This window comes from Lolium rigidum, chromosome 5 (assembly GCF_022539505.1).
Source record: "Lolium rigidum isolate FL_2022 chromosome 5, APGP_CSIRO_Lrig_0.1, whole genome shotgun sequence".
In the NCBI taxonomy this organism is placed as follows: domain Eukaryota; kingdom Viridiplantae; phylum Streptophyta; class Magnoliopsida; order Poales; family Poaceae; genus Lolium; species Lolium rigidum.
This window is the reverse complement of record NC_061512.1, coordinates 183305992-183325131: the sequence shown is the minus strand read 5'-3', so window position 1 is coordinate 183325131 and position 19140 is coordinate 183305992. Positions and strand designations below refer to the sequence as shown.

At 41.1% G+C, this 19140-nt stretch overlaps 1 protein-coding gene across 1 annotated transcript; it reads left to right on the top strand.

The window, feature by feature from the left end:
- Positions 1-9846: 9846 nt before the first annotated feature.
- Positions 9847-12653, top strand: LOC124656819. The gene is made up of 3 exons (XM_047195494.1): positions 9847-10047; positions 12151-12302; positions 12400-12653. The coding sequence occupies exons 1-3, from the start codon at positions 9847-9849 to the stop codon at positions 12554-12556; spliced, it is 510 nt and encodes a 169-aa protein (XP_047051450.1). The 3' UTR covers positions 12557-12653.
- The last annotated feature ends 6487 nt before the right edge of the window (positions 12654-19140 follow it).

Sequence of the window (19140 nt, the reverse complement as noted above, 5' to 3'; positions counted from 1 at the left end):
AATCCAAGCTGGCCAAATATTCGACAAGTCGGCAAAATCGTTGTGAACAACACAGATTCAACCGCGACAGTAAAGGCAAACACATATTCACGGAATATCGTGTGCATTGTCCAAAAGGTTTCAGTGGAAGCTTGTGTAGTTTAAGTTAGACACCGAAGACAACAAGCCCCAATCTCGCATGAGATACCTATATGGAAAGAGAAAACTGAAACAAGAGCAAGAGGGCCACAACCTCATCTCACGCAGTCGCTTTATGAACTTCCGCATGATATTCGGTGACCATAGAAAAGAACAAAACCTTTCATGGCAGAACTCTGAAACCCAATTTGGCAAGATGACAAATCTGGGAGAGAGAGAAACCATACTATTCATATGTCCTTGAAGTATTAAAATCTTGCAGTATTATCAAGAAAAAAACTAAAGAATCTGAGTGCTCACCTAGGACTCAAGAAACCTCTATCGCTGCTCAACCCTTCCAAAACATACACTCTCTGCAGCAAAAACAAAAGGAGACCAACCAAACTGAGTACATCCAATAAGCCCAAATGCACATACGACAACTAATATATTTAAAGGTGTAGAAAAAAACTGTGCCTCAAAGGCTACAAGCTGCCAAGAAACATAAGAAGAAACCTTGGCGACAGTAGCAGGTTGTCGCCACGCACAAAGTCGACGATCCAGCAGCCCTTCTGGAAGGGATTACAACATGATATAAGTATTCTTTGGAATCCTCTAGAGGACCACAGACTGAAGTACTCCATAGGTGGATATATGCATACACGTATATTTTTATATGGACAAAAATAAGTGAGGCGGTCAATTAATATTTGGATCAAAAGTGCAAATTTGGATTGTATTAAAAGATTTTGCTCACACTGTCAAACTACATGAGCTGCATACAGTTTTCACTAAGCAGGCACAAAGAAGGACTGACTCAGCAAACAAACAAAGTAAGAAGAAATGTAACAAATAATGCAGTAGATGTTAAGCGAAAAACTCCGCTAACCAAGGGCTGACGATAGCCGGCGGCGCAGACGTTGCATGGGACAAGGATGTCCATCTTGATGGTAGCGGGAAGGCTTGTGGAGGAGTACCGAGGACATCAATCTCGATGGTAACCTTATGAGATGTTAAGACATTTACACATTAATTTTCGCATATAGCCAGCAAAGTAATCCAAAATTTAAGAAGCTTAATTATCCTGAAAATGCCATGCTTCTTAAATCCATGTGTATATATTGGAAAAGGAAATGCATGCAAATGCATGACATTAGAAATCAAAAGGTAAATTGTGCAAAAAGACTAACTGGCTTTGATTTATGAAAGGAGTAGTAACGCAAGCGACCTGCGTGAAACACCATCAGAAAGACATCAAACCGCTATGATTCTTCTCTAGCTTCTTCTCACTTTAAAAACAAAAGTAGAGGAAAGCCCCTACCACCTTGTGACTGACAATGACACGATGCTACTTCCATAATTACTGTTTGTTGAATTAGATATTTTTCAGCAACAAACAATGCATATGTAGTAGGAATCATTTAGTTAGATGAAATTTATAATGCAACTATATACTCACAGTACAATGCCCAATTAATTAATTTATCCATTTCACATCAAGAAAATACACATGAGGCAAACAATAGTGTCAGTGTAAATATCTCATCCACCTGAAAGGCATGAATTAATGGAGCGGCTCACAATTAGATCATAGATATTATTTGGTTTACTGATATGTATTGTTGTCCTACAAAACAAAGGACAAACAATTAAATGAACCTTATATTCTCAAGCAAGGTGCTACATTGCGAGCTACAATTCTATTGACCTTACCTCTTTTTCATTCGTTCGAGTTATAGATGTAATACGCATGAGTGATGTATCCAATCAAACATTTTCAGAAGAACACAATAGAAAGAAAGCATGCATAGGACTGTATGTATTAGCCTGTTATAAGAAAATTCTTGGACGGCACGATAGAAGAAAGCGTAGAAAGTACCTTCAAACCAATGGCCTACTCAAGTTTTTGAGTAGCCCTGTACCTCTTCAGTTATAGCTACCGCAATCTCCTTATCTCGGAGGCAAAGAGTAGAGAATAAGCAGTAAGTAGAGCACCCAAAAATAGCATGGTTAGTAGGGGAGGCATGAGTTGAAAAACCAGAGTGGATCTACATGGGGACAGCTGCTTGGAGTATAGAGGGAGCTCATTAAAGATACTTACCATGGTTTCTTCCTAAAAGCAAGAGGCGGATATGACACCTTCAGCTTCTTCTTAATAAATTTTCTACCGTGGCTTCTTCCTCTTTTACACTTTCCCAGATATGAACTCCTCATGTTTGGGGAAACAAACCAGAAAATAAATTACAATACTGAATGGGAAGAACACATCAGAAGAAGAAATAAGCTCACTTTAACCAGTATCAGAGATGCTGCTTGCTCATGGGAGGAATTTGGCCCACCTCCATATCATTGTACCTATTAGCATCATCCAAAGCATTGTCATCTTCATTCATATGCCGCCATCATCATGGTCAATCTCCATTGACAACAGACATCAAATGGCACCCCATTTGCACCAACAATTAAAATAGCTATAAAATAACTAAAGCACTTTCTTGTCTTGAGAAAACAAATGAGCCATATCCCTGCGTGAGGGGCTCCGTGGTGGGCGGAGAAGGGCGCATAAGCAACAACCGCAGGGAAAAGAACCAAGTAGCCAAATACATATTTTCTTCGAAGTAGTTCTTTACGATGCAGCGGGTTCAAAAATTTAGCACAAATATTAACATCAAAAGGCAGGCACAATCTCGATTGTTCAAAAAGACAGAAAACACCTTGTTATATTTCTTCTTCTTCACCAATCTCTTCTGTCTGATTCTCGATATTCTCTTCTCCTTTCAAATGTGCCTAGCCATTTAGTACAAAACTAAATCAGAGTCAGAGGATGCATGAGGTGAGAGAGGACCCGCTAACAAAGATCCGTGGCTGCTCCAAATGGCATGAATCACCTGGGGTTATAGTAAGCAAGGAGACGGATCTGCGCGGCCTGATTGCCTCTCCTGGGCAGTCCCCTCAGGCTTCCTTGGTTACCCAAAACAACGATTCTCGGAAGCGACAAACTCAACACCTGCATCATGTATAACATGTGGATCAAGAGCAGCGACAACTTATCAAGACATATAAGAAAATAGTACCAGGAAAAGGTAATACAACAAGGTTCTACAGATGATGCATCATAGAAAAATGGCACACTTTGATACATCAAAAATACAGGTTACACGTACATGCCCAACATCCATTTCTTACATGGTTTCATTGGGGAACACGGCTGCTGGCGCTTGTTGTAAGCCACACAAACCCTAGCTGTTAAACAAAATGAGAGAGAAAGAATTCAGATAGAGAATCGCGTGCAAGAGGGGTTCAACCTATTCTGAGTGGAGCGCGTAGCAGATGACCCGACTGTTGAAGACGACAAGAACAAGGAGGGGCGATGCCTTGCCAGGAGGTGGATGACCTTCTCGAGGCGGCGCACTGCACCAGCGCCGGGGACTCCACCGTCGCGCCGCCGCCCTCCTCCGTGGCGCACTCCTGCAATACCTCTTCCCGCTGGCCACCGCGGCCGTCGGCGCTCGCTGCCCACCCTCAGCGCCGCCGCCCTCCTCCGGGACGCGGCCCCGCGGCGCCTCCTCCCCGCCCGCGTCCACCCATCTCCTCCGCATCCTTGAGTGGCGCTGAATCGAGGGACGGAAGTCGGCCCATCGACTGGAGATGAGGAGACGAGACGAGACGAGCATCAGGGAGGAGGACATGGACGGGATTGGAGGGGGGGGAGAGGAGGATGGGACTGGGGAGGAGAGAAGCCGGCTGATTGGAGGAGTGGTTTCACCGGTGCATCCGCGCACACAAGGATAACCGACTGGCCTGAGCACCCGACGCTCTCTCTTCCTGCCGGCCCCGCATCTAAATGGACCCAGCTGTCATGGACCACGAACGTGCAGCATCAAGTAAGCAAAAAGTTACCACATCTGACGGACGAGGTGAACCGTGGGTGGAGGAATTCACTGTCGCGAGTGAAATGAGTGGCCTCGATTGATTTGCCCCTTTCAGGTGCCTTGCATGGCCGAGTAGTCTTTGGACATTTATAGGAGAAATTTACATCAAGCTAATGGAGATGTCCCCCTGATATGCAAAAGAAAATCACTAAATATGGAGTATTACACATCACTTCGGCCTTGGCCCAGAGCAGTAGGCACTAATTGCTCATGCCCGGAGCGATAGGACCTAACCGCCGTGGCCTGGCCCACTACCTGAACATTATCACCTGAAGCTAGAGCGATAAGCCCAAAGCTATAAGTTGCATGCCTCCTACCGTGAGCGACTGAGCGGCAAAACCTATACACCGACCAGGTCGGTGGCTACCGGCCACCGCACACCCCCTGGTCGGGTATGGGCCAGGCCCATTTAAGTCTATTTAGTCTGTAGCAGTCCGTATTTTCCTTTTTTTTGGTTTCTTTTTCTGTTTTCGGTTTTGTTTATATTTTTTCAGATTCGAAAATTTTAATTTTTAAAAATTGTTCAAATTGAGAAAATGTTTAAATAAAAAATGTTCAAATTTGAAAATCGTTCAAATCTGAAAATTATTTAAATTTGAAAACCGTTCAAATCTGAAAACCGTTCAAATCTGAAAACCGTTCAAATGTGAAAAATGTTCAAATTTTTAAAAATGTTTATATTCGAAAATTTTCAAATTTTGAACAAAAAATAAAAAAAATAAAAATTAAAAAATTGTTCAAATTTCGAAAAAAAATCTAAAAAAATGTTTCAAATTCGAAAAATGTTCAAATGTTGAAAATATTTACATTTCAGAAAAAAATAAATTTGAAAATTCCAGATTTTAAAAATCGGTTTTATAAAGCATCAGCTTTTAAAAAACGTAAAAAGAAAAATCAAACATAAAAAAACGAAATAGCAAAAAAATAACTGGGAATGTTGGGCCGGCCCAACAAACCGCCTGGGGGGTGTGCGGCGCCTGGTCCGCGCCGACCAGGTCGGCATACAGCACCCCCCGACTGAGCGTCCTAGCGGGGTGCCCCTATTCTCCGCTTTAAGCGGAACCTCCGCATACTCCCGTTAGGAAATGGGCTCGGCCCAGCACTGGTTTTCGCGAGGGCGCGAGTCCGCACTGTTGGTTGGTTCGATTCGTCATTTTTCCGTTAGCAAACTCTTTCTTTTCATGTTGTTTTCTCTCGTCCGCTTTAGTTTTTTCCGTGTGCTTTTTTACTCGACTGGTTCGTTCTTTTCTCTCGCCTGCTTCCTCACTAGAAAGTAAATATTCACAAAAAAACATTGCAATGGATCTTCACGTCACATACATTTGAAATGGATTAAACTAAAAAAACAGTACTACTATGTGCTGAAGTTCATAAGTTCAGAACCTCAACAACTGTGTTGATCTTCAAAAATTTGAACGAACCACGTGAACAATATTTGAATAATATGTGAACATATTATTTTTATGCAATTGTTTGTTCATTTATGGTGAACGATTTCTAATGACAACATTCATCTTATTCTAACGACTTTTTAAGAAAAAAAATAATTTATCAGTTAAAGGCCATGAACCAATTTGCAAAGAACAAAAATAAAATAGAAGAAATAAAAAAGTTCGTAAACTGAGAAAAGTCCATGAACATAAAAATGTCGTGAACAAAAAAAGCCATGAACTAATTTAGAACATAAAAAGGGTTGTGACTAGAAAAAGGCCCTAAACAAATTTACGAAGAACAAAAAAGAATCCATGACAAAAAAAAGATCATGAATTGAAAAAAGGTTGTGAACATGAAAAGTATGTCGTAAACCGAAAAAGCCGTGAACCAATTTACGTAGAACAGAAAAGGAAGGTGCCCAGAAAAATGCCATGAACACATTTGCGAAGAACAAATAAATTTCACGTGGAACATTTTAAATTTTTTTAAATTTTTTAAAAACTACACAAATTTCAAATTTGAACGATTTTCCAAAAGGAACATTTCTGTAACCTGAACGATTTAAAAAATATTGATGTTTTTGAAATCAAAACAATTTTTAAATCTGAAATTTTAAAATTTCGGAAACGTTCAAATTAAAAAATGTTCAAATATGAAAAAGTTCCAAATTGAAAAATGTTCAAATTAAAATGTATGCAAATTTTTAAAAAATATCAAATCTGAAAAAAATTCAAACGCCAAAAAAAATGTTCATATAAAAAAGTGTTCAAAATAAAAAAATTATTTAAAATTAAAAATTGTTCAAAATTTAAAAATTCAAATCTAAAAATGTTCATACTTAAAAAACGTTAAAATTCTAAAAAATTTAAAATTTGGAAAGTTCAGAAAAAACCATTTGGGAAAACAAAAAACTTGAGGGAAAAAACCAGGAGAATCAAATGAAAAACCAGTTGAAAATGTTAAACCTGAAGCAAAAAAAACGAAGGAAAACCAATTTCGTCGCTAATGGGCCGGCACAACTCGATCCCGCTCTGAGCGAAGCCACCGCTCGCTCCCGCGTTGAGCGGAGAATAGGGATTGCGGTCCTAGCGTAGCGCCAATCTCTATTCATCGCTTAGTTGGCTTATTTCCACGCGAGAAATAGGCATCGCTTGGAAGCAAACCAATTTGGGCCGTGGCCCGCTAAAGGCAGAAGCAATGAAGGTGGTATACTATTTGGTGTTTCTTTAGGTTTTGGGAACATTCTAGAAAGTTCTAATTCGGTTAATCTCGGTTTCCTTTGTTTGAGTTTTTTACGGTTTTATAAAAAGTTTATTTAATTTTTTAAAAAATTAAAAGTGTGTTCAAATTAAAAATTGTTCATATTTAGTTTTTTTAATTCAAATTTAGTTCAGATTTGGATTTTCTTCAAATTCTAATTTGCTCAAAATCAAACTTTTCTTAGGTTTAAAACATGCTCAAAATAAAATTCTGCTCAGGTTATAAATTTTCTCAAAATCAAATTTTGCTAAAAATCGAAATTTTGTTAAAATTCAAATTTGCTCAAAATCTAATTTTGCTTTTCGAAATATTGATTAAATTCAAATTTTCTCAAAATATTTTTTTTGTTCATATTCAAAATATTGTTGAAATCCAAATTTGCTTAACATCTAATTTTTGTTCAGATTCAAAAAAAAGTTTGAAATTGGGTCTCATACGTAGTGGACCGGAGTTGCAACCAGTTGGCTAGAGCTAGATGTTGTAAAACTTAAAAAAAATATGGCACTACTTCTTTTAAGGAGCGAACAAATAGGTCGGCCCATCCGAATCTTTATAGAGAGGTCTCTATACCCCAGTTATCCCCACTCAGGACACCATGATTTGGACTCTTGAACCTTCGGGGAAGTTCTCGGTCCGATCATTGTACCTTAAGCTTTGCCAAAGACCCCTAGCAAATACTTCAGCGACCTATGGCGGATTGGGGTCCCCATGAAGGTGCAGATCTTCCTTTGGCAGCTTGCCAGGAAGCGCCTCCCATCTAATGATATCATTAGGAGGTGTAGGGGTCCCACGACGGGCGCGTGCGCCCTGTGTGGGGAGACGGAAGACAATAACCACATTTTCTTCTCCTACCCTTTGGCTAAATTCATGTGGAACGCAGTTAGGGAACTGCTAGGCCACTCTTGGGACCCATCTTGTTTTGCGGATATCTTCCGCCTTCTACAAAACCAAGTGGGTCAAACAAGACGCGTATTCTGGATCACTAGTATGACGTTTCTTTGGACTTTGTGGAACCTTAGGAACAAGTTTTCTATTGAAGGGGTTTTCCCGAACCAACCGGCTAACGGGTTGTACAAAATGACTATCTATATGCAGGTGTGGGAACCAGTGGCTAGGAGCCAGGATCGTGCTGCGGTGGAGGTGGCGATTACCCGGATTCGCTCTCTTCATGCGACTATCAGGGACCAAGACTAGGCGGTCTTCCCTGGTCATGTATCTTCGGGGTGCTTGGTAGCGACTCGTGTTGGGACACTAGCTATTGTTCTGTTCAGCTATGTTTGTGCTCTCTCTGGACTAGAGCATAGTGTGTCGCTGTTCTCTAGCCATAGTGTTTTTTCTTTCGATCCTTGTTGTTGTGCGTGTGGTTCAGAACTATGTATGCAGTGCTCAGCGTGGTATAGGTGTACCGTTGCCTCGCAGGGGAGCGCCTCTACCCCACTCGTTAGGGTTCGCTTACAAAACAACATGCACGATAATCTGTGATGGGCTTGGTCTATTTTGTATCGGCAACGTACGTACGTGCTGGCGTGCTGCGTCCCGGGTCAAGTTCCTACGTTCAGCACTCGTTTCGTACAAATGTGCTCAAATTTGAAATTTGCTCCAGAAAAAATGTTCAAATGTTTGAAATGTTCGTATTTGAAATTTGTTCAAATTTGAAAAAAATCAAGTTTGTAATTTGTTCGAATTCGAAAAATGAGAAAAATGTTCATAAATTTTATTCAAAAATAAAAACTAATAGAAAACCGACCGAACCAGAGAAGAGCCAATGAAAAAACAAAAAAAAACAAGAAGTACTAGAAAGTTCCTGAAGCCCGAATACCGAAAACAGTGGGGTCGCGGCCTGCTCGCTCCCGCACACGTGCTGGCGTTAATCCGTCCCGCAGTTGGGCGATAAATAGGTTTCGCCGCTTGCCGCCTAGTAGGGATAAACCCATCGGGCGGCTTCATGCCCTGACGACGCACGTGAAAGGCTACAAGGCCATCTTTACCTTCAACTCCTCTGGTGTTTAGGGTCTCGACACAAAGCTCAAAGCTCAGTGTGTTAAACAAGCGCTCATCTCTTTAATTTGTTTAGCTCAGTATGTTAGTAATCGATTTGAACTAAAAATTGATTTTTAGCTCGACACCATTAATTTATTTTTAATACACTTCATACAAATATCAATCAATACATATTTCATACACTTCATCACGGTGCTAGGGTTTGTCCATCTCCCTAAAAGACTAAGGAAGCTACTCGAACATAAAACATATGCGTCGGGTTCGTCAATGTGGTTATAGATTTAGCTCTTCCAATCTACAATTTCCATCATTGGCAACGGGTTCCTGCTATGTTGCGCTGGTCCTTCGAGGGCTTAGCACGACGATTTTCCATTCGTCTACTACAACAAGCTCTACTTCGACAAGCTTTACCCGACTCCGGTTATGGAGGGGCGGGACGGTGGCGTGCTTTCTGCTCACTCCAGTGCTCATAGTCTTCGCTAGGTGGTCTAAAGACCTATTTGTCATTTTTATTACCTTTGGTATTCTTTGTATTGTTGTTGACGATGATTAATAGATCGGCGATCATTTTCGCAAAAATTAAAAGATCATCATAATAATAATATGAAAGGTGGATGAAAATGGTTAGACAAGTACACATGCAAGTTCATACTAGTAGAGTCAAAATTTAAGCGTAGATGATGATGGCAATGATGATGGAGTTCAACGTCGTGGCCTTCAAAATCCAAGCCCTATGTTCTTCTTGTGTGGTGGTGATGATGGAGTTGAAGTGGTGGAAATGGAGGTGGCGTTGCGGCGTGTAATGGAGCGAGCAAGGAGTGACTAATTCTCAATCAATTGAAAATTAACTTAATTCTCAATCAGGCCATAAGACCAAATTGTAAGTGTAACTTATGAGTAGCTCAAATCATAAATCAAATCCAACAACATGGGTTGTTTTTCTCGGTTGCAACGGACAATACAACTTATAACTGAAACGAATTTACCAAACGATCCAACTGAGAATTAGCAAAACGGGTGAAGAGTAAAAGGGCAAAAGAGACATAGGGAAGATTCTTATAAATATATGCAGAGAGAGACATCGAATCGGGTCTGTCCGGAGATGGCGATCTTCCGTCAAGCCGTTAGGCTCCTGCGCCGGCGGTCGACACTTGAGGCGGCAGGCTCGCCTCTGTTGGGATCCCGCAGCACCGCCGTTGGCCTCGCACACCTGCGGTCGGCGAGGCTTTCCCATCCACCACCTTCTACAGCATCTTCTCGCTTCTTGTCCACCAATGAACCCAGCAGCAGCAGGGTAGATTCCGTGAGTTCTCCCTGCACAAAGTTTTTAATTTTATCCCGACAAAGGGCTGGCCAGTGTTGGCTCGCTTGTTAGATCTGCAGGTCGATTTGCGTTGAAATCATACCCATACGCTATTGCGATTAGGTCGAACCATAGATTGCATGATGAGTCGGCTTTCTAATCAAATAAAAGAACAACATCCTTTACTTTATTCCGGAACCATACCAATCTATCAATTCATAACGTACCCTCCCTAGATTATTAGAGTGTTCTTTTTAGGCAGCTTGCAAGAAACTAATTAGCAGCAAGTAGTCTAGCATTCTTGTTCCGAGCCAGAAGAAACCTATTTTGGTGGAAGTTATAAAAAAATCTCAGGTCTATCTATTGATTTGATTTGGTTTTTTTCTCGTAAAGGGGGAACGGAAACCTGGCATCTGCATCAAGAGATGCACACAACCTTGCTTATTCATGGTGCAAAATCTAGAACATTGATTTAATTTGTATCTCCTTTTCAATTTGTTTTTATATCTCTTCTTTTGAAGAAGGTAGAATTTGGTTAAGAGTGAGTAGCCTGTATATTGATATGCAAATCCATTATGTTTGTATCTTTGTCGTTTGATTCACTACTACTAATTAATCTAGATGTTCGGCACTTCTCGGTTGTCTTCTAAGTTCTAAAGCAAAGATACTTTTACCATAAACCATTTTCTTTTTCACAAAACATTTGTGGAGTGAAGCCAATGTCCATGTCCTCCTCCTGCTCCTCTTTGCACAGTAAGCAGCTTACAGCTAATCTAGCATCGAATGAGACATGACAAAACGCATGTATACGGACTTGGCGCAAGTCATCCAACTTGAGGCTGAATCCATCTATTTATAAAAGATTTATCACGTTTAAATAGCAGTGAAATGAAATACTAGTAGTAATTATCCTCCAAGGAGATAGTCTCAACTCTTTAGTCGAAACAAAACGGCACGGGGATGAGTGATAACCAAATTCCAGCAATAACAGTGTCTCCTTTTGGCCAGGGAGGGTGGGTTTTTTTTCGAAATGTGCTGGTGGTTTTCTGTTGAGATCTTGTCCCATTTGCCTGCGAATAGGTTGAATTTATCTGGACAATTGCCGCACACCAAATCGTGGTGAATTTGGCTTGCAAGATGTTGCAACTGAATCCATGTATAGCACGATGCTAGCTGAATAGGTTCAGGTTTCTAAAACCTTCCTTGTACATTGTATATGATTCGTGTATAAATACATGCACCCGGCGCCACGATTTGGTGTGTGGCAATTGTCCAGATATTCTCTTTCTACAGTACCCTAGCTGATACATCATCGAGAAACAAACAACTTTTTTATTAATAGATTAATACTGCCTTGTTTGGGATGTCAAATGCTTTGTTTGTGTATGAGTGAAAGATGACATAATTTTATGCCTACTGATGAAAGAGAAACAAACAAGTCGGAACATCTCTGAAATCCGAATGTTGAGTGACCGCTTTGGAATGCTGATTGATAAGATCATTAATTGATTCTGCAGTAAACACCAAATCTACAGTATTCATGCTTAGGATCAGAAGAATCTATTCTTTAGGATCATTCTGGAAGTGAGCATTTACTTATTTAATAAAAAGACGTGTTTTTCCTGTGGTCTGGGTTACTATATAGTGGTCTTTCCTAAACTTCCTTGGATCAGTGTGATTATTCTTCTACGGAGTACTTTAAGATGAGCACGTAATGTTTTTATTTATCTGCACACTTTACTATTGATCACAGGGATGGTGTGCACGGGGTTTGTGGTAGTTTCGTCACAGTTTAATCGAAGAGAGCGAACCAGGTGACTTAATCTCTGCGTGTAAGCTGCTGATTAGGCGGTTGGTTCGTCAGTACCTTTACAAGTTAAGCTATCAAATATGCCGAGGACTGTCAAAGAAAAGCAATGCGTTTTATCTTTTGTGGCAATTCATTTGTCAAAATTGGTGTCATTACGAAGCAGGCAGCATCCCTGAATGAACTAGTTGCAAGTATTTTTCACCTTACGTGCCGAAGTTGGGACTAGTATTTATTTACTAAGTAAAACATCAAACAAGATTGCCAATTGTTTGAAATGAACTCTTAAACTGCAGCAGCTTGAGATGCAAAAGGAGAAGATTAAGGAAGAGCTGATCAATATCTACGTCAGGATTCACTGCAAGGGCTCGGGCACCCCTGATCCTTCGAAGGCCAAGGTCGAGCTGAACGAGGCACTTGGGAAGTGGGAAGCCAGCATGGAAAAAAGGTTTCGAGACAGTTTTGTTTTAGCTTGATAAAAATAGTTAGTTTACAGTTAACTATTAGTAGCAAGTTATTAATTTAGCATGTTTTGATAAATGCAGAAGCAACATTGCGAGGGACATGGTGTCATCAGGTGAAGGTGGAGGAGGTGCAGGTAGCACTGGCTGGACGTCCCAGCAGATGTTGGATCGGGTGGCTGCTCCATTGGCCTTTGTCATCATGTTCTTGTATTGCTTGCGCTGTCAATATCCTGTCTGATGTCACTTACATGTCCTTATATCTAGACAGTCCAGTCCGAAATCACTTGTATGATGGCCGTACCGTTGAAGCTTGTGACACACTTTACTTGTTGACCTGTTATATTACCAATTTCAGTTATACTAGGAAGTTTGCCGCAGCGATTAGATTGTTTGTTAAAGCATTTGAACTGACGTACCATGTGGAAGCACTGATATAGAAACATAAAAGTGGTAATGTAGCGCCATGGTTCAGAATTTGTTTCCAACGCCTATAAGTATGGCTGAAAAAAGTAGAGCTATTTCGTCGCGAAAAAACACGAACGAGATATCCTTTCTTAAGAGGGATCTAAATTGTGGTAAGAAGTAGCAAAAGTGAAAGGATCAAACTCTGTGAGGGAAAGACAGAAGGATAAAAGCATAAAATCACTTGTTTGAAACATTTCAAAATAGCTTTTGCTATTAGAGGTTGTATTTCCGGTACTCAAAAAGAAGGAGTTGGAAAAGAGGGAAGCGCTAATCGTGAGACGATGAAAAAAGATGATAGTATGGATTAAAAACATTGGATGGTCGTAGGGCGATGGAAAAAAGAGTAGTACGCAGTGGTTGTGCCTGAAGCACGGACAACTCGCACCGGTTGAAAGATGTTGTTCATATTATATGCATTTTAAAGGTGTAGATGTTGTTCTTTTTTTTTTACAGTTTCTAACCTCCATATAACCGTGTTTTACTTTTCAACTCGGTCTCTTTCTGGTAAAAAGATTGTTTCCATGCTGGTAGGGGAATCATGAATAAAATTATGTGGGATCCGGCCCACAGGTAGATCATCTCGAACAACTAACACGTGGTAGCTTATATTTAAAAGTAGACAACCAACTCTGTGTATTTTTCTCTCTCCTAACCACATATTGTTTGTTAAAATTGGAGGTTAAATGCACTTTTGGTCTCTCGAGTTTTGGAAAAGTCTAATTTTGGTCCCTTAACTCTGTTTTGGTCTAAATCTGCCTTCAAACTCTTAATTAAGTCCAATTTTAGTCCCTGATGACCCACAAGTATAGGGGATCGCAGCAGTCTTCGCGGGTAGTAAAACTCAATTTATTGATTCGACACAAGGGGAGACAAAGAATACTTGAAAGCCTTAACAGCAGAGTTGTCAATTCAGCTGCACTCGGAAACAGACTTGCTCGCAAAAGTTTATCGATAGTAACAGTTTTATAGCGATGGCGGTAGTGAAATAACAGTAGCAGAGTAACAGAGACAGCAGTAGTAATTATAGTAAACAGCAGGATTAAAATACTGTAGGCACGGGGACGGATAACGGGCGTTGCATGGATGAGAGAAACTCATGTAACAATCAAGCAGGGCATTTGCAGATAATAATAAAACGGTGTCTAAGTACAAAGCAATCAATAGGCATGTGTTCCAATTATAGTCGTACGTGCTCGCAATGAGAAACTTGCACAACATCTTTTGTCCTACCAGCCGGTGGCGGCCGGGCCTCAAGGGAATCTACTGGATATTAAGGTACTCCTTTTAATAGAATACCGGAGCAAAGCATTAACACTCCGTGAACACATGTGATCCTCACATCACTACCATCCCCTCCGGTTGTCCCGATTTACGTCACTTCGGGGTCATTGGTTCCGGACAACGACATGTGTATACAACTTGCAGGTAAGACCATAAACAATGAATATCATGATGAAATAATAACATGTTCAGATCTGAGATCATGGCACTCGGGCCCTAGTGACAAGCATTAAGCATAACAAGTTGCAACAATATCATCAAAGTACCAATTACGGACACTAGGCACTATGCCCTAACAATCTTATACTATTACATGACCAATCTCATCCAATCCCTACCATCCCCTTCGGCCTACAGCAGGGGAATTACTCACACATGGATGGGGGAAACATGGCTGGTCGATGGAGAGGCGTCGGTGGTGATGATGGCGATGATCTCCTCCAATTCCCCGTCCCGGCTGAGTGCCGTAACGGAGACTTCGGCTCCCGAGACGGAGTTTCGCGATGTGGCGGCGTTACGGAGGGTTTTGGCGACTTCGACTTCTCTCCGTGCGTTTTTAGGTCGAAGGCGATAAGTAGTCCGAAGGAGGGGCGTCGGAGGCCGGCCGAGGGGCCACACGCTAGGGCCGCGCGCCCTCCCAGGCCGCGCCGCCCTAGGGTGTGGGGCCCTCGGGTCTCCACCTGACTTGCCCTTCGGCTCCGTGAGTCTTCACGGAAAAATAGGGCCTTACGTATATATTCCGAGGTTTTCCCTGAAAGTTGGATTTCACACAAAAGCGAGACACTGAACAGTTCTGTCGAAAACAGCGTTAGTCCGTGTTAGTTGCATCCAAAATACACAAATTAGAGGCAAAATAATAGCAAAAGTGTTCGGGAAAGTGGATACGTTTTGGACGTATCAACTCCCCCAAGCTTAGCTTATTGCTTGTCCTCAAGCAATTCAGATTAACAACTGAGCGATAAAAGAACTTTCACGAACACATTTGTTCATATGATGTAAATATTCTCATGCTATGGCTAACACTTAGGCAGTTCATAATAAGATACATGCAAATAAGATCATCTAACGACTATGTCAATCATGGAAAGGTACAAACAATTAATAATAAGCATCATGAATCATGTATATAAGCAGGATTGCAATGTTCATAAAAGAGTATGATAGAGTGGTATCTCGCTTGCCCATATTTGATCAAGCAAAACATAAATGTTCAGGCACCTCTAAGTTCATAGAAAGACTAGAAATAGTGATTGTCAAATATAAAAGCATCAAAGTTATACTACAATCAATCATATTTTGAGACAAGCATATTACATCGAGAATGACGAGTTGTGCTCTCAAGAAAGTGCTCAAAGAAAGGATGGAGACACAACATAAAAGTAAAAGATTGACCCTTCGCAGAGGGAAGCAGGGATTAACATGCGCTAGAGCTTTTCATTTGTTAAACGAGAGTAAAATTGTTTTGAGAGGTGTTTGTTGTTGTCAACGAATGGTAATGGGTACACCAACTACCTCGCCAACCGGACTTTCAAGAGCGGCTCCCATGAAGGACGTTATCTCTACCGAAGCAAGGTAGATCATCCCTCTTCTCTTTTGTTTACACACGTATTTTAGTTTTATTATGGGTGACACTCCCCCAACCTTTGCTTACACAAGCCATGGCTAACCGAATCCTCGGGTGCCTTCCATCAATCACATACCATGGAGGAGTGTCTATTTGCAAAATTAAGTTGCTACTGATGAATCAGAGCAAAACATGTGAAGAGAATTATTAATGAAGGTTGATTAATTGGGGATGGGAACCCCATTGCCAGCTCTTTTTGCAAAATTATTGGATGAGCGGATGTGCCACTAGTCCATATGAAAGTCCGTCAAGAGTAAATGACAAGGTTGAAAGTTAAACACCACATACTTCCTCATGAGCTATGAAACATTAACACAAATTGAGAAGCATTTTGAAGGTTTAAAGGTAGCGCATGAGAATTTACTTGGAATGGTTTGAAATGCCATGCATAGGTATTTATGGTGGACACTCGGAATAACTTGGTTTTCATGTGTTTGGAAGCACGAGCAGCGTTCCCGCTCAAGTACAAGTGAAGGCTAGCAAAAGACTAGGGAGCGACAAATCAAGAGAGCGATAGAATCGTCATAATCATGCTTGCGGCAAAATAAATTAACCGATGCATAAAAGTGATACCGAACTCGAAGCAATGTAAATCATCGAGGCTTAATTGACTTTTGTTCGAGTCATATGCATGCGTGAGCATGTGCCAAGTTAATTCAAACGAATTATTCAGAGGAGGATACCACAATATCATACCTATCTATGAATAAAACAATGCAAGCAAACATCCATGACATGCTACTCATATTAATAAATTGGAGCTAAACATGAGAGATCATGAACTACTAGACTTTCTTAAATGACATATACCTCACATGAACCAACTAAGCATGCTCACATGGATGAGTATATGTACAAAAATGAAAACAAATAGAGTTCATACCAGCCTCTCACCACAATCAAATTGTCAAATATTGTCATTATTGCCTTTTCACTTGTGTAGCTTGGATAATATGAAATGAAAACCACGCTCCAGCCACCGAATACCATTGAACTCATAAAGAACTTTACAAACCAAAGAATAACAGCAAATATTTTTAGTGTTTTCGAATTTGAGAACAAGAATAAAAGGAAGCAAGCAAACAAAGCAAAATCTTTTTGGGTTTTCTTATAGCGAACTAGCAATAGAAAATAAAGCGAAACAAATGCAAGAAACCAAAATAAACAAATGGTGAAGAGAAACAACAGAAATATTTTTGGTCTTTTTGTGTTATAGGAAAGAAACAACGCAAGAACAAGAAAATGAAAACTAAAAGAAACACAGAAAAGCAAGATGGCAGAAATCTGCCAAAACCTGACAGCAGTACAGAAATCGATTTTTACAAAAATCTTCCGTTGCTCAGCTCGAAAAGTGTTCAACTAATGAAAGTTAGATAACAACCTGGGGAACATGCACAAAAATTGGCAGCTCAAAATAACGTTCTGGCTGTGCGCACGAATATTTTTAGTAACAGTCCAGAATCTGTTTTCAGGCAGCACTTCCCCAAATATCATCTTCCTCTCATTAGAAAACCACTCAAAGAAACTAAACAAGTATGTACAAGTATCCAGCAACCATAATATGTAAAGAATGAGTGATGCCGGTATACCTCCCCCCAAGCTTAGGCTTTTGGCCTAAGTGGAGATCAACCCCATGGTGCCCATGAAGAAGCACCTTCGTGGTACGAAGATGGATCATATTCCGGGTATGTGCTAGAGGAAGCACCCGGATACATGACGGTGTAGTCGTAGGAGGGCTCGGCGTCCTCGGAGTCATGCTTCTGGTGGAAGTTGTGTATCTTCAGCTTCTCATCCACCTCCTCCTTAGAGCGCGACCATGGTTTCCTGTTGATACTGAACAAATCTGGTTGGGGCAAAGGGACTTCCCTCTCTTCCCCGTCAGCAAACAACACTCTATAAACAATATTATCTAACCTAGAGTCAGCTGTAACAAATTGATGACTCTTCATAGCAGCAATATCAAGCCTCATAGGAGTTATTCTCACATCATTAGGGTCAAGAGGAAGCTCTAAATATGCTAAAACGCGCGAAGCAATAATTCCTCCAAATATAGGCCCCTTGTTAGACAAGCGGCGAGCAACAAGAGCACCAAGATGATAAGGCGTATCCCCAAGTAAGTGCAGCAATTAAGAAACCAAGGTGATAGCTAGATATGTTGCTAGTGTTCTCCCTACCAAGAATGCTAGTACCGATATAGTAAGCAAAATACTTAATGGCGGGGAGTTGAATGTTTCTTATCTTGCCACGCTGAATGGTGCGACAATCATCGTTGGTGATCTCTCGATAGAGCTCCAGCAATTTCTTGGGGTTGTCCTCAATCTTCCTTGCTGTACCTATAGGGGCAATACCCAATGCAGCACAAAAATTTTCCAACTTCATAGTAATAGGCTTACCATAGATCTTAAAGTCTACGGTCGGGCGAAAATGCTTATTGTTGAACTTGAAGCTCTCCACAAAGATTTTAGTGAGCGTGTAGTATTGCTCACTCTCATCTGCCACATAGGTGGTTAAACCCGCCTTACCGACGAGGGTCAAGAAATCATCCAACAACCCTGCATTACTCAAAAGTCATAGCATGGAAAGGATGCAGCATTGGGGACTCCATTGTCCTCCTCGGGTGCGAAGCTTGGTGCGATGAGGTCCTCATTGTAGGATGGCCTGAATCGGGTGGATGACCTCGAGGGCCTCCCCGTGCTTGTTGTCTCCCCTTGGAACACTTCTCCAAAGTTAAAGTTGTCCATTCCCCTTTTCTGAAATTTTTCAACAAACAATATAAAACTTGATTTTGTGACATATAATTGAGGGAAACTACCATAGGAACTTGCTAGAGTACTAATCATGCATCAAAACTAGTTTCTACCACTTAGAACAAGCATGCAAGCTCACTAAACATGTTACCTACAACAGACAAAATATGCAAGATATACTCCACCAAACAAAATTCTACTTGGATAATCGAAGGAGTCACATACCGAAGAGCAAATGTGCCAAATTTCAGCATGCAAATCTGGGCTGAGCAAAGAGATCGAGAAATCTGGAGTTCTTGAGCAAAACACGAGTGAGAGGAAGCCGGTGTCGATTTTTTTCGGGAGAGAGAAGAGTGTGGGAGGAAGAGATGCTAAAGCGGGGTAAAGGGGGCCCACACACCAGTGGTGGCGCGCCCCCTTGCCGTGGCCGCGCCGGCCCGTGGGGTGCCACCCGGGGTGCCCTACTGGTCATCCCCATGTGCTCCCGTGTGCACTTTCGAAAAAATAGGACCAATGGTATAATTTTTGTGAATTTTTGAAAACTTTGAAAAATGCACATTTTACGGGTATTAAGTTTATTATTACCGGCTGATGTCTACGGGAGCTTCTATTCTTGTAGACGGCCTGTTGGGCCTCCAAGAGCGCAGGTTTGTAGAACAGAGACAAGTTTCCCTTAAAGTGGATCACCCAAGGTTTAACGATCTC